Here is a 17208-nt window from a genome sequence, read left to right as displayed (position 1 = left end):
ATTGCCTTTGATACTTCCAACAAAGCGGACTCAGAATAGTTTATTATGTCATTTGATCCATTGTCCGAAAGTTCAACCTTTTCATTGTCCTCACTGGTAGTTGTGTAGGAACATATTTATTAACGTGATAAAATAGCAGATTACAGGTTTAAAACATGGCAGCTAATTAGGAAGAGACATAAAAATTGTGCTCACTGTCTTCATTCCAGATTTCCACAGCCATCCCCAGGTTCCTTGCTTGTATCTCTCCTCTGTAAACTGGAATGGTGAAGTTCTGGCCCATGAAACACGAAATGATGTCCGTCCCACCTGCAGGAAATGGGACAAATATGTTTACCATTTTCAATATGGTCTCTCTGAGGGTGTTATAGTTGTAAATGTCCATGGTAAATCTTTCATGCAGTATACTTACAAACAAGCTGGAATTCAGAAGAATGAGGGCAGATCTCATTGAAACCAATCAAATACTGTAAGGCCGAGATAGAGTGGATGTGGAGAGAATGTTTGCTCTAGTGGGCAAGTCTAGAACCAGGGGGATGTCCGCTTGGAACAGAGACGAGGAGGAACTTTAGCCAGAAGGTGGTCAATCTGTGGAATTTTTTGCCAGAGGTGGCTGTGGAGGCCAAGTCGCTGAGTATATTTAAAACGGTGGTCCTTGATTTTGTCAGTCTCAAAGGTTATGGAGAGACGGCAAGAGAATGTGGTTGAGAGGGGTAATGAATCGACCATGATGGAATGGCAGAGCAGACATGATGAGGCAAAAGGCCAGATTCTGCTCCTATGTCTTATGGTCTAAAAATACATTTTTTAAAAAAAACTCCATTTCACATTAGAACTCCCTCCCACACACACACTCTTGATGCTCATAAAAACAAAAATTCCAGCTGAAGTCATAATCTGAACATTACATCTCGCCACTTAAGTCATTAAAGCAGTTCCAATGAAATGTGAACTGAATCCGAATTGCAAAAGAATTCTATAATTATTAAGTAATAAATTTTATTTTGAACAGTTCCAAGTATACCTAGAAACTAATAATAAATAATTCTTGAAAAGTTCTCTCCTAGTCTTTTGTTAGTTTTATTTACTTGGCATTAGCAGACGTATCATAGCATGAGACCATAAGATATAGGAGCAGAAGTAGGCCATTCGTCCCATCGAGTCTGATCCACCATCAATCATGGGCTGATCCAATTCTTCCAGTCATCCCCACTCCCCTGCTTTCACCCCATACCCTTTGATGCCCAGGCTAATCAAGAACCTGTCTATCTCTGCCTTAAATGCACCCAATGACTTGGCCTCCACAGCCGCTCGTGGCAACAAATTCCACAGATTTACCACCCTCTGACTGAAGTTAATTCTCCGCATCTCAGTTCTAAATGGACGTCCTTCAATCCTGAGGTCATGCCTTCTTGTCCCGGACTCCCCTACCATGGGAAATAACTTTGCCATATCTAATCTGTTCATGCCTTTTAACATTCCAAATGTTTCTATGAGATCCCCCTCATTCTCCTGAACTCCAGAGAATACAGCCCAGGAGCTGCCAGATGTTTGTCATACAGTAACCCTTTCATTCCTGGAATCATTCTTGTGAATCTTCTCTGAACCTTCTCCAATGTCAGTATATCCTTTCTGAAATAAGGAGCCCAAAACTACACACAAAACTCAAAATGTGGTCTCGAGTGCCTTACAGAGACTCAACATCACATCCCTGCTCTTATATTCCAACTTCCAACTGAAAGGTTGAAGAGAGAAAAGGAATAAAGTAAATCAAGGATGGAGTCGCTGTTTGGAAGTGGGTCTCTGTCGTGTATGAAAGGCATCGTGATCGTTGCCTCCATGGTTCATACTCCTCGCAAATCCTCATTACTGTGTATAATATACAACTATTCAGGACATGCTCTCAGGTAGGATTCCCAACCTTTTTTATGCCATGGACCAGTACCATTAAGCAAGGTGTCCGTGGAGCCCAGGTTGATCTCCTACCTCAGATCTACTGCTCCGAAGAGTACAAAACAAGGTGGAGAAATTATAACCAAGTAGGGACATAGTTAAGGATATAAACTAAATATCTTTTTGCCCAAAATATCCAAGATATTAAATATTAGGTACGTGTGTGCTATAAAAGAAAATGTAATTTTATCATGGTAATCAATATAACTGTCCTTGAGCATCTCATTAAATCAACCACAATGGTAAGCACTTACAGGATTGCAGATGAATGGAGGGAATAGCAGGGCAATGGCATCACACGGTGGTCCCCAACTGTAGCCACTAAGCCACAAGCACCATCCCTTCCTTCCACATATTTTACACGGTATGTTGACAGATTCCAAGGAAAGGTTAAAAAAAAAATTATATCTCAAGATTCAATGTGTGCATAATAGAATTTGCAGTTTACTGAAAGCTGTGAAACATTTATCCCCAACAGAAGCATTTGTAATCTGCATAATAATATTTCCAAGCTAAAAATTAGGATGGCAGTTGGGAAATGCCATTGAGTTGAGGAGTGAACTTGTCCAAACAGTTACAGTAAACCTGTAAGTTAATTCTCACCATATGGATTTCTTATACTTGTATATGCTTGGGACCAAGGCTTCAAACAGTTATCTATTAACAATCAAAATCTATTCACTCCCACTAGGTTCAGCTGAACACCTTAACAAAATATATTAGCTCATTACAATTTAGCATGGGTGTGCATTCCATCCTTCACTCCTTTAAATCTTCTTATGGAAAGGAAGAAGATAGAGAGATGCTATAATCAAAGGAACTGCTGAACTATTCATCACCTGCAAGAACAAATCAAATGCTCTGCTGCAGATCACAAGAAAAACTTCAGCAAATAAATAATAAGAGATGGTTTGGTTTGCCAAGCTATTAGTTTCCAAAGTGATAGAACCATTCACACATTTGCATTGACAGAAAATGCATCAATTTTAATAGAGTACAATTTATGTTGTGTTAGAAATGGGACCGAGGAGCTTTACATTAGCTTAGTTATATGGGGTCTCATTTCGACTGCGCAATGTTCCCTGAGGTTGATGTAGCACTTGGGCAAGCAGACGAGTGCTATCAGCAACACACTGATTATAACACCTCAGCAGTATTTACTCAACTAATCTTGTTGATTCCCAAGTAGCTTTGCGTACAGCACGAGCCGATAACTTACATATAAAAAAAGTATAATTTCAAAGCACTGGAAAATTATCGAAATACTGCCAGTGTGGCTCCAGCATTCACAATACACCATCAAATGAAGTATGGTTCATAATACAGAATACGAAAGGGAAATTAATTTCCATCATCCCCACCTCCTCTCTATTCAATCTCCAATATCGATTCTAATGCTTGAATGCCCTTCTCCTAATAAAGTGAAAGAGGCTTCCAGGAGGGTTGTACGTAACTGAAGCCCGCTCCCCAGGAATCTATTATTACTTTGAGATAACAAAATAATTGGAAAAATGATTAACACACAAACTATAAAGGCGAATGCAAACATGCCAGAGAACCCACTGTTTATCTAGGTACTGAAAATGCCATTAATTACCTCACAAAGGAGTTCAGTATCTCACATATCCTAAAAACGCCTTGCTTTTGAATAGCAATTCAAGTAACACTTTCCAAATGGTCTATATGATTAATTTAATTTGCCTCAGAAAATCACGTAAAGCAATGCTCCAGTACTGTTAGCTGCTTTGCATTCATTTAATTATAGAAGATTGACAGGTAATATCATAAATCATTTAAGCCTGAAAAAAAGCATTGATTTAGCAGCGTAATTTACCACTCTGAATTTATAGGAACCTACCTCTATTGCCAAGAGGTGGAGATCAGCCCTGACAGAAGGTGATTAACGCTAACAACAGAAAATGAAATGAGTTTTTTTTAAAAAGGAGATTTCGCATGTACCAGTTGATTCACCTTGTGGCTTTGAGGAGCCAAGCTCTCAGAGCTGTTAAGTAAGCTCTTGTAACCGATAAAAGATTCTATTTTGTTCAATTCAAATCTCTCACCCTTATGTTTTCCCATTCTTTGCCATGTCCCTATTTTTGATAACAAGATTAACTGGACTTTAGAGTTCCTGGCAAATCTTCAGGTCAGGGCTAAAACGGATCACGTGGGAGACATGTTACAGGGGTGGTAATTTTCTCCACATAGCAAAATTGTCCATTTTACAGCCTTGTTAAAATTCACAAAGCCCAGCCCACAAAAGCTGGCAGATTGGATTTCCAGCCACAGAGAGAATTAACCCATCACCCAAGCTTATATGGCACAAGAATCTTTTACTCCTTTTATTAAGAGGTGTTCCAAAATCTAGTATCGCAGTTTAATTGATGTCTCATTCTGGATAATAATTGTATGCAATCAGTTCCTGCAATATAACAACCTTTACCACAATTTTTTCTACAATACCACTATATACCTCTATTTTTCGCACTACTTACTCAATTTAACTATTTAATATACACATATTATACATTTACTGTAATTTGTTTTTTCTCTCTATAGTTATGTACTACTGCCACAAAGTTTACAAATTTCACAAGACATACCTGTGATATTGAACCATATCCTGACTCTAAAGTCATGTGGTGTCACCAAGGTATAAAACTATAATAATGAGTATAGTTTTACACCACACTGCACTTACTCTGCAACTGACACAAAATGCTGGAGGAACTCAGCAGGTCAGGCAGCATCTATGGAGGTGAGTTTCGGGCAGAGATCCTCCTTCAGGACTGTGAAGTGGGGAGACACCAGAATAAAAAGGTGGGTGGGGGGGAGGGAAGGTGGCTGGCAGGAAGGTGACAGGTGAAGCCAGATGAGTGGGTATTTAAAGGCTGGAGAAGAAGGAATCTGACAGGAGAGGAGAGTGGACCATAGGAGAAAGGGAAGGAGGAGCGAACCCAGGGAGAAGTGGTGAAAGGTCAGAGTGGGGAATAGAAGAAGAGGGGAAGGGGAGGGAATATTTTTTTTAAACCAGGAGGGATCGATATTCATGCCATTAGGTTGGAGGCGACCAACCTGACGGCATGTTTACACTTACTATTCCTGAACCAAAGCAAAGTTAAAATATTTGACTGAATGTAAACGTATCTAACCTATCTGAGTGGGGTCTGCAATTCAGTTCAACGTTAAAGAGGAATGACAACGGTGCATACAATGGGAGCCTCATTCAGGAAGGAGGACAAGTGCAAGTGGTAAGTCTTTAAGCTGCTGCTCCGATCACAAGCAAGCAGCTAGCAATGCCTTCCTGCTACTTAAGTGCAAATTACAGTTTATCCAAAATCAACCTCAGCCAACTTCACCGAGGTAACAGATAGGAGAATTTGTCACACAAAAAGAAAGTATCTAATGATACGCAGGGCACCGTGGTAGTGTAGCGGTTAGTGAGACGCTATTACCCCTCAGGGTACTGGAGTTCAAGTTTCACTTCCAGCGTCTTCTGCAAGAAAGTTTCCACCGGGCTCTCCAGTTTCCTCCGACAGTCCAAAGTGGTCACAGTTTGTTGGGCATTGTAAATTGTCCCGTGAGTAGGCTAGGTGGATTGCTGGGTGGCACGGCTTGCTGGGCCAGAAGGGCCTCTTTTGTGTTGTTTCTCTAATTTAATAAATAACTAATAAGACATCAGTCATCCTTTCTGCAAACTATTTCAGCTTCACCTCTTCCTATGCAAAGAAACACTTGCTGAAATCAGCTCGAGAATTACTTGCCACAACTGTGCCTCTCAGTTGGAAAGCATTGCTTATGGCTTGGTTTCACAACTCTTTACATTAATATTTTTCTAAAGCTGGTTCTTATACAAGTTGGTTCTGTTGGCTTTGTTAACCTAATGGACCTCTTAGCTACCTTTGTCATTCATCTTCTTTGCTCTTTTCTGCAATACTGAAGCCCACTTACATTGAGGAAGGGAAATCGTCAATACTCATGACGACAACACAGTTCACAATTAAAATCTCAGTTTTCTTTCCCACTACTTTGTCAAAAGCATACAGCAGTACACTGAACAACACACATAAACGCAGCAGGCCAGGCAGCATCCCTAGGAAGAGGTACAGTCGACGTTCGGGCCGAGACCCTGCGTTCATCAGCAACTTTTATGTGTGTTGCTTGAAATTCCAGCATCTGCAGATTTCCTCGTGTTTGAGCAGTACACCGAGTTCAGGTCTGTCTGTACTGAACTTCATTTGCTGTGAACTTCGTTAGACGACGCCTCTGATCATGCAACCATGGTTAGCTCGACGGTCCCGTAGATTAAACCACACTGCAGTGGCCTTTCATTGTATTTGCGTGTGCTAGGAAGATGAAAGGTTCCAAACAAACAAGCTTCCTTACACACACTCAAAACTGTAACTAATATGCTCCTGCTCACTTCCTTTTAAAACTTGAAAACATTAAAAAACAAACTGCAGATGTCTGGAAATCTAAAATACATCAGCAGGGAGGATGCTCTGGTCAGCAGGGAGCAGATGGGCTGAAGGACCTTTCTCCCTGCTGTATTACACTCCGAGAAGAGTGACATACTTACTTGCTGCCTGTTATGCTGCTGGTGCTTAGGGCAGCAATGAAGGTCCTCCATCTCTACCTGCCCATACCCGCTCACATAGATAAAGGATTCTTCATTGCCGTTTCTGTAACAATTTTGTTTGACCAGTCAGGGTTGTTAGCCCCGAGCTGTGCCCCACACCTGGAGGACCTGTGGAAGACTCTTAAGGCTGATTTATACTTGTGCATCAAATGGACGTCGTAACCTACGCACGTTGTGAGCATCTATACTTGTGTGTTGGTGTGTCTGCGTCGCTTTGCAATTCCGGCACGTCGCGCATGCGCACACACCTGCCCGTGCAAGGCTTCATGGTCATGGTAATCTTTCTCGGGGTAAACAAGTTTAAAGCCAGCATCTTTTTTCGTAAAAGCGAAATGTGTCCTCCATAATTTCAGAGGTCTGTAAAGCTTTATGGAAAGCATTGCAGCCAGAGTTCCTTCCCTGCCCTTCAGTCGCCCAATGGGAAGCTATTGCAGCGTAGGATGAAATGCGATGCCACCAAGCGGACCAATCACAGTTGTTGGGGTCTGCGTTGCCGCAACGCGCAGTTACATTTTGGGAGAGGTGCACGTCAGGCCACTGCACAGGGATCTGCGTAGGCTCTGCATAGGGTTCACGGCTACACTGCACCTACGGCATCGACTTGGCGCAGAAGTATAAATCAGCCTTTAGTCTGGCCCCTGCCATTTGACCTGTTTGGTATGGCTGACCCTACCAAGAGCCAAACATAAAGCCCTAACTCCAGCCAACATAGCTCTCTGGGTCCAAACCCTACCACAAGGTTGTGGTCCTCTTGGAGGAGAAGAATGACATGGTGTGGTCATATTCAAAGCAAACAAAAGACTTATCCCATCTTGCTGCTACAATGGATCCTTTCCAGTTCCTTTATTGCTCAAATTGGTCCAATGATGATGCAATAGCCTCCGCACCCCATTCTGTCCTGTTCCACCTGGAGCATGGTGCCTCATATGCCAGGATGCTGCTTGTTGACTTCCGCTCAGCATTCAGTGTGATCATACCTCAGAAGGCTGTCCCCGTTGGGGCTCAACACCTCGCTCTATAACTGGATCCTGGACTTCTCGACAGAAAGGCCACAGTCAGTCTGTGTTGACAGAAACATCTCTAGCTCCATCAGGCTGAGCACCAACACTCCCCCAGGGCAGCATGCTCAGCCCACTGCTGTTCAAGCTGCTGGTGCACCAGTACCAAGGCTTGATCCAGTTCAAACTGAATCATGTTTGCTGATGACACAACAGTGGCTGGCCTTATCAGCAACAACGACGAGATGACATACAGAAAGGAGGCAGAGTGGTCAGCAGAATGGTGTGAGCACGACTTGAGTTTCAACGTGGAGAAGACGAAAGACATGATTGTGGACTTCAGGAAGGTGCAGGCTGATCACTCCTCCCTACACATACCTCTGAAGAGAGAGTTAGGAGCATCAAGTTTCTGGGAGTGCACATAATGGAAGATCTCACCTCCATACCATCGTTTCGGTCAAGAGAGAACAGCAGTGTCTTCATTTCCTGATGAGACTGAGGGAAGGGAAGTGAGGATCACCACCGCCTCCCCCAACATCACCATTTATCCAATTTTTACAGGAGCACCATCAAGAGCGGCCTGACTAGCCGCATCTCTTGTCTGGTCCATGAATTGCAAGACGTCTGACCACAAGTCCCTACAAAGAATTGTAAGGACTGCTGAGAGGATCATCATCAGGGTCTCTCGTTTGCCCATTAGAAACATTTATCATTAGCACAGGGCCCTTAGCATTGTCGGTGATCCCTTCCATTTGTCCAACATTCAGACAGGACATACCGTAGCACTGGTTCAAGAACTGTTAGGATGAAAAACAGCTTCTTCCCCCAGGCCGTAAGACTATTAAACTCCCTGCCATCACCCAGGTCCCTAGGTCGCATCATGAATGAAGTGCAAACGGTGTCATATTTTTACTTTCTAAAACTTGTTATTGTTGGTTATTGGTTGTTGTTGTTGACAACAACATAGTGTAGTTGTCCATAGGGTTTTCATGGCAAGATAAGGAAGCAGACTGCCATGCCTTTCTTCTGAGCAGATGCTTCCGCTGCCCAGGTTGGGACCTGGCTGGATTCGAACTCAGAACCATCTGCCTCGAAGTCCAGTGTCGATACCACTACACCACTGGCTGGCCCATATGCATCTTACTATTCGTTAATTTTTTGGTGTTAATATTACTTTACGTGTGTGAGTTATGTGTACTGTGTTGTGCACCTTGATCCAGAGGCACGTTGTTTCATTTGCTGGTATACATGTGGTTGAATGACAATAAACTTGAACCTGAACTTGAGAATGAAATGGAGAGAAGCACGAGGGAGAGGAGTTTGAAGAAAGCCTGCATAACTGAAGTTGGTGAGGAGGAAGGATCCTCAACAGAAATTAAGTTCGGAGAAGCATGACCCGATGCTGTAGTTTGCCTATTTTTAAGTTTAAAGTGGGTAAAGAGGAATTCAATTTTTTTTTAAATGAATGATTTTGGGAAATTCCGATAAAGCATAAAATATGTATGCACATTGCATAATTAACACAAACCGCAACTGGGTTATGGATAATTGCTTACAAATACAAAATGGAAGATAACATCTTGGCTGCCAAACTGGAAGTAGAAGAGAACAATTACTGTCATCCCCAGATTAGGGTCAGTCTTCAGTAGTGTTTTTGCATGGATCAATGAACTCTGATTATCTGGCAAAGGTTTGGGATACTTTGATGAAGTACTTGCATCATGATATGAAGATAATTTTTTTATATATATGGTTGCATTTGAATGAAATCACAAGGCAACCGTTTCCCCAAAGCAGAGAAAGCAGTAACACTCAAGCGCATTGCTGACCAGTTCAGAGAAGGCAAATTTCATGCCTACTTCAACAATAAATATACTTTGAATGCTTTGAACAACTGTAAGGTTCCCACCAATTACAATCACCTTAATAATTAGCACGCTGGCTTACAGAGCAGGAGTTACAGCTTAAAAGAATTCTGCATCTGGCTCGCTTGAGAATCAAACAATCAGCTCTGGCAGAGGAGGCTGGCTCGGGTCCAATTTTCCATCTCTGATCTAGTCATCCTGGAAGAACTCGACCTCAGAGAGCAAACGCTGACTCCAGTTCCTTCTTCCCCACAAAGTGATAATGTTTCAGCTGTGGCTTAGATTACAACTGAATGGACAGACAGCAATTGCTCCTTATCAACATAAAGAGCAGCACAGCATAGTTAAAAAGGTCAGGGTGTGTTGTAAATGTCTGATGGGCTCCATTATGAGCACACACCATGCTCTAGCAACTGCAGTTCCACCTTTGAGCATAGTCTTCTCAAATACAAATTTGTCTTCTCTGAGCTGGTCAGCAATGCACTTGAGTGTCACTGCTTTCTCTGCTTTGGGGAAACGGTAGCTTGGTGATTTCATTCTAATGCAACCATATATGCCCGAAAAGGCCCTTTGACCCACCACGCCTGTGGAATCTAACTAACTCCCATCTGTCTGCACGAGCTCCATGTTTCTCAGTTCTCAGCCTGTTCATGATCCTGTCTAAATACCTCTTAACTTTGCTTTTGTATCTGCTCCCATCTCCCCTGGCAGTACGTTCCAGGCACCTACTATTTTGTGTGTTAAAAAAAACTTGTCTCGCAAATCTCCTCTGAAGTTCTCTTCTCCCGCCTTGAAGCTGTGCCCTCTCGTATTTGGCATTTTCACACTGGGAAAAGAATTCAATATACCCTGTCCAAGTCTCTCCGAATGTCATCATAACAGCTTGCTCTTTGGCCTCCAGTGCTCCAGAAAAAAGGATCCAAATTTGTCCAAACTCTCCTTATAGCTAATACACTCCAATCCAATACAGGCCACATCCTGATCAACCTCTTCTGCCCCCTCTCCAAGGCCTCCGCAATCTTCCTGTGTGCGGTGACCAGAACAGCACACAATACGATAAACATGACCGAACCAGAAGTTTTAAACATTTGCGACACGACTTCCAAACTTTTGAATTCCAAACCTCAACTGAGGAAGTATGCATACCATCTACAAACAGGAGAAGATCTGCAGGCGCTGGAAATCCCAACGACACACACAAAACACTGGAGGAACTCAGAAGGCCAGGCAGCATCTATGGAAAAGACTACAGTCGACGTTTCCAGCTGAGACCCTTCATCAGGATACCATACTCTCTGACGGTGGTGTCTGAAAAGAGGATGCTGTCCAAGTTGCATGCCATCTTGGTCAATGTCTCCCATCCACTACATAATGTACTGGGTGGGCACAGGAGTACATTCAGCCAGAGACTCATTCCACCGAGATGCAACACTGAGCATCATAGGAAGTCATTCCTGCCTGTGGCCATCAAACTTTACAACTCCTGACACCCTGAGCCGATAGGCTGGTCCTGGACTTATTTCATAATTTACTAGCATAATTTACATAGTACTATTTAACTACTTATTACTATTTTTCTATTACTATTTATTATTTCCATGACTATTACTATTTACTAATAGTAATATTACTATTACTATTTATTATTTATGGTGCAACTGTAACGAAAACCAATTTCCCCTGGGATCAATAAAGTATGACTATGACTATGTACCTTCTTTACCACCTTACCCACGTGCTGCCACTTTCAACTGTGAAATTGTACCTCAAGATCCTTCTGTACAGCTCTGTTTCTGATGGTCCTGCCAATTACTCTTACATCACTTAGTGCCTATAGAACTTCGTCTGCCATTTCTCCATTGACATTCCCATTCAGTCTACAACCAGCTGTACTCTTTGACAACCTTGCCATGTATCCACAACTCCACCAATTCTCACATCATCTGCAAAATTACTAATCAAACCACTTATATTACCATTGAAATCATTTACATACACAGTATATTACAAATGAGAGTTGGGGGGACCTTACTCTTGACTGAGATAATTGATGCATCGTTTTTAATTCTCAAAAGATCTCTAGACTTTGGGAAGGTTTATTTTCAGAAATAAGCTTTAATGCAGCACAATCTTAAATGTCTTCTGGAAATCTAAGTATAGTATATCCACTGATATCCCCTAATCCATATTACGTTATATCTTTTAAAAGCTGTATTAAACTGGCTAAATATGATCTCTTTCACAAGACCACATTGGCTTTGCCTTATTACTGCGAACTTTTTAAAGTTGTTTTCCATTACCACCTTTGGTAATAGCTTCCAACAATTTCCCTTTGACAGGCACACAGGTAAATGGCCTTCAGGCTCTCACCTGCTCTCTCCTTTCCCCCCTTTTTCAACAAAGGTGTCATTTTCCACTGTTTCTATCCAATGGAACTTACCCAAAGTCTAAGGATCCTTCAAAAAGGAAAATTGATGCACCTACCATTACACCATCACCCACAGACCCATCAATTTGCTAAGCACCACTTCCCCATGATTGCAGTTTTCCTGAGTTTTCCTCCCCTGCAGTTCCCAGTTTGCACCTACTTCTGCGATGTTACTTTCACCCTCTACTGTAACTATTTGTCTTTGTTAATTTTCATCATTACCAAAACTGCTTCTACTTTCTGATTTCCTGAATTTCACTCATCACTCTCTACGGTGCGAACACCATTGTTAGTTAACGGAGCCAATCTCCACTTTCGCCCAACTTCCTGACCTTCCTATATGCCATGTATCCTTTGATACTTAGATCCTTATTCATACTGTCCTGTATCTGCAGCATTTGATTTTCCTTCCAGAACGTTCTGATTTTGCTTCTGGCAGGCACAATTTCTGTACGAAGACACTGGTTTTGAATAACATTAACTATAGCATTAGTGATCTCTTCAACTATGGGGAGTTGGTAAAGGTGATTACAGCACACATTTCAAATGGCAAGCCAATTCATTGCCTAAATGTTAATCTACAATGCAAGGCAAAAATAAAATCAACTGCACTTAACAGTACCATCCTGAATGATCAGATTTTCCCTTACCTTAGTTGAGAGTTCGGCCTAGATTAAAAGCAATACAGACTCTAAAAATAGATACAAATCACCATCCTGATTACCCCAAATCTCTCCTACTTCCTGCTTGAGGTGGTGCTCGACTTCCACGGCATCCTAGACGTCTGTACAGCCAACAAAATACTTCTGAACAGCGACCTTTGTTGTAATAGGAAAGCTTGTACAAAGTTCCCACACAGCAAATTAATAACAGAATCAGAGTCAGGTTTAATACCACCGGCCTATGTTGTGAAATTTGTTAATTTAGAGGCAGCAATACATGATAAATACAGGACAAAAACACAATTGCAGTAAATATACGTATATTAAATAGTTAGATTTAAAATAGTGCAAAAACAGGGAAAAAAAGTGTTTGTTGGTTCAAGGTCCATTTAGAAATCAGATGGAACAGGGGAAGAAGCTGTTCCTGAATCATTGAGTGTGTGCCTTCAGGCTTCTGTACCTCCTTCCTGATGGTAGCAATGAGAAGAGGACATGTCCTGGGTGGGTAGGGGTCCTTAATGATGGACGCCGCTTTCCTGAGGCACCGCTCCTTGAAGATGTTTTGGATACTACGGGAGTTAGTACCCATGGTGAAGCTGACTAAGTTTATAACTCTCTGCAGCTCACTTCGATGCCGTGCGGTAGACACCCCCACCTACATACCAGACAGTGATGCAGCCAGTCAGAATGCTCTCCACTGTACATCTGTAGAAGTTTGAGTGCTTTCAATGGCAAACCAAATCTCCTCAAAATCCTAATGAAATACAACAAAGTAATCTGTTCTCCAGGAAGGTTGGTTGGAGAATAAATATTGATCAGGGAAACCACATGAAGACCCCAGTTTTCAAGTTAATATCATGGATACCTGAGATCCAACTGGAAGTGGCAACAGGGCTTTGATTTAGAAGATGACTCCTCCAAGAATGCGTTATCCCTTCATATGGCATTGGAGACTCCACCCAGTGTTTAAATTTCTGAAGTGAAATTCGAATCCATCACCTCAACAAGGGCAATCAATCAAGATTAAGCTGACAAACACCAGCAAGGTGACTGGTAGGTGAAACTGTGCTTCTGGTTCTCCTCTGTGAGTAAGCAGGCATTAACCTAATCTTGAGAAAACAATGTAGGCGCATCTCTAGTTGTTCTACGGACAAAGCTGACATCTCGCTATTCGAGGGCTCTTCTTCAATACAGGTATTCATTTAGAGAGCGTGGTCTGGGAGTTCTCTTCTCTGACAGGATTCTCGTGAAATAATCTAATGTACAGAATATTTAAGAGAACCTAGCATCAGAACGCGAACAGGTAGTTAAAAATCTTTGCAAAAAATTTAAGGCTTACTCGGTATTCTTTTAGAGCTTATGCTCTAATTAAAAAAGGGTGTATTGATTGCATGGCATTCTTCTGAAGTTTGATCAATATTACTTGAAATGTTATCTGAGACTTGGTTGATTTTTAATCTTTCATGAAACATTGACTTGAACCTTCTATCTGACTGATGAAGCTGAAGCAACTTCAATACAAAGGAACAGATGCCATTCGCTTCAAAGTACTTTTGCTGATACAATGTCACATGTTCTTTCCAAACTCTCAGCTCGACATGAACATCTAACGGCTTCTGTTTCAGAACAAGGCACTATATATTTCCCCCTGTCACAAAAACAAAGAGCTACGAGAAATGTCTTAATAAACATCGTCTTAGTAAACTGTGATTATCTTCACTGAAAATTTGACCTACTGGGGAAATATTAAATATGAAATGTAATAGCAACAGGAAACCTTTAGTTCCAATGTATAGAGATTCAACAATCTATTGACAAGGTACACTCAATGACCACTTTATTAGGTATCCTTGTACAAATCAACTCAATGCATAAAAGCATGCAGACATGGTCAAGAGGTTTAACTGCAGACCAAACATCAGAATGGGAAGAAATGTGATCCAGGTGACTTTGTTGGTGCCAGATGGGGTGGTTTGAGTATCTCAGCAACTGCTGACCCCCTGGGATTTTCATGCACAACAGTCTCTAGAGCAGGGGTCCCCAACTTTTTTTTAATGCCATGGACCAAAACCATTAAGCAAGGGGTCCGTGGACCCTAGGTTGGGAACCCCTGGTCCAGAGTTTACAGAGAATGGTGAGGGGAAAAAAATCCAATGAGCAGCAGCTCTGTAGGCACAACACGTCAAATCTTGAAAGTGAACTACAACAACAGGAGACCACAAACACACACTCAGTGGCTACTCTATAAGGTACAGGAGGTGCCTGATAAAGTGGTCACTGAGTGTATACTATCAGTTTATTTCTCTTGAAGATTGTGGAAATTTATTCCCCTTCAAAAGTAGTGGAATCCCAGCAGTAGCTTTCAATTATCAATTTCAGGATGCACAGCAAGAAAAGTTGAAAGCTTGGCCATTGGATGGCAAGAAATGGATATTTACGATCACTAGTGACAACAATGTTCACCAAATTACTGCAAACATTAGTTTATATACAAAATTTCTTCAAGCCTAATAAACAATAATCTGTGCAAAATTCATGAAAGAAAGTCACAAAGTGATTCTGCCAAGACTTTAACTTTCAACACTTTTCCATCAGAATACATTGTTTGGCTGACTTCCAAATTGACATGAGAACAAATTATTCACCCAAACAAAAACTGAATGGACAAAACGTTGCATTTTCTCCCTCCTTATGCCTAGCCGAAACATCATTTCATCGAATCAACTGATGAAGCACAATTAAATCTTTCCTTCTTACCAGAAGGACTTCTTTTCTAAATCCATGTAAAAGATTTCACTTTGAATGGCAGTTTGCTGTGTGCAGTTTTATCTAGTCATCCTTATCAAGGGAAGACCAGATGTGGATCGACATGAGAAATATAAAAAAAAGTTGGGAACCTGCAAATTTGGTTTCAAATTATCATACTACTATATTATAGCTAAAGTACTTAAATATACCATGCGTCTCATTTTTAAGATTTATCTCACTAAAATAAACTGATGTTCTCCACAAAATATACAAACCTCACTAAAAATCAACTGACTTGGGCATATGTTAATATCATTGGCTTTACAGATTTTCTTTCCTCCTATCCCTGAAAAGAAAAAAAAATTGTTCCAGTTTTTACAATAAGGGTCATCTTGATGATAAAATGTCCCTTGATTTCTCCTCAATGTGTTGCTTTGGTCGTGTAGCTTAAGTTATGAACTTATTGAAAAGTAGGACTTGGTCATCAATCTTTGTTTTGTCGAACACATTGCTATGCACGACAGAATGCCACATTAAATTAGTATTCCACTCATGAACTTCTTTAACCGTGTTCTTGCCTTGATGAGGATGTTACTTCAAGGATGAAATACATTTGAGACCTGAGCTGCATCATATAATACAGCATGGCTACAAATGGACTGTCTAATATAAATACGACACTGATTGTCTGAAATCTCACCTGTGATTGAGCCCAACAGGATATTACTTTTGATGTGCTTGTAGACATAATCATACGTCAGTGGTTTGAGAGGGGATCCAGTTGACAGGAGAGTGTGTAATGTCTGTAGACTGTGAGTTTCACCTCGAAGGAGGAAATTTTGATTAAAATGTTAATTTCAGATTGAACTATTAACATTCACGTGAGAAGTAACACTTACAAATGGTATATATTTATAGGGCATACGTTACTGCAGAAATAGAGTTTTAAATTTTCAGTGATATCTACTCATTGTCTTGTGAGCAACTTCATTACCTATAACTTGATTTCTTTCACAAGTTTCCCATAACATAACTAATTTGTGTCCTTAAATTGACAATCAGAAGTGGCACAGCAATTGCCTTCAGCATTAAGATCCAATTACGGTTAAGTCATCTGGAAATAAAAGATTCACCAAGTGTTAATCACACTTTACAGCACACTTTATGCAATGGGCCAATACCATCAAGAAAGGGGTCCATGGACCCCAGATTGGAACCCACCCATTTTAGAATCAAGAACTGTAGTAGTTATTGAATTCTAAGTTCTGATGAACTTTATGAGATCCAAGCAGCAGCACTTCCATCTGTTCGACATTATAACATGGATATATAAATTCCTCTATCAAACAAACAAAGTCTGCACAGTATAATAATACTGAATAGATCAACAACGTTCTAACTATTTTTAATTCATTACTGGTCATGGCAGGTTTGGCCTAATTTTTCTCAATTAATACTAATTGCTCAGGGTCACATTAGAGACTTCAATGTTTCATGATCAACCACGCACATCCATTATTATTAATTAATCAAAATAATTCTGACTTAAAACAATTAGTCATGTTTGAGCATCGAGGCCTTTGTTTGCAGTATTTCTCCTGCTTTGAAGTAGGTATGCCTACACTCGTGATTCTTTGTAGTCTTAGAACTGATTGGCTAACCACTGATCTTTGAAAGCGAACAATTTGAAAGGACTCCCAAATGTTCTAAGAACTGACAGAATAAAAGCATTTGTGCTGTTTGATTTTAACAGAAGCAGCATCAAGATCTGTGTGGTGAACTGTTGCTAGAGAAGATATCTACATAGAAATTGAAGTTCAGCCTTCAATTGTGTAGCACTGACGCCCGTACAAGGAGCAAGTGCTTCCCAATGACAGATGTCTGCAGAGCTCGTGGCTGCCCTGTTGCAGTCCAT

At 41.1% G+C, this 17208-nt stretch overlaps 1 protein-coding gene across 1 annotated transcript in view; it reads right to left on the bottom strand.

The window, feature by feature from the left end:
- The window catches only part of aacs (acetoacetyl-CoA synthetase), a 145362-nt gene that overhangs the window by 22785 nt on the left and 105369 nt on the right, over positions 1-17208 (bottom strand). Inside the window, exons 12-13 of the mRNA XM_063034076.1 lie at positions 15994-16116; positions 196-309 (exon numbers count right to left, since the gene is read on the bottom strand). Coding sequence (XP_062890146.1) covers positions 196-309; positions 15994-16116 — 237 coding nt within the window. The remainder of the gene's footprint in view (positions 1-195; positions 310-15993; positions 16117-17208) is intronic.

The sequence above is a fragment of the Mobula hypostoma genome, chromosome 27 (assembly GCF_963921235.1).
Source record: "Mobula hypostoma chromosome 27, sMobHyp1.1, whole genome shotgun sequence".
NCBI lineage: Eukaryota > Metazoa > Chordata > Chondrichthyes > Myliobatiformes > Myliobatidae > Mobula > Mobula hypostoma.
The sequence above is the reverse complement of the archived record's forward strand: the minus strand, read 5'-3'. Positions and strand labels throughout refer to the sequence as shown.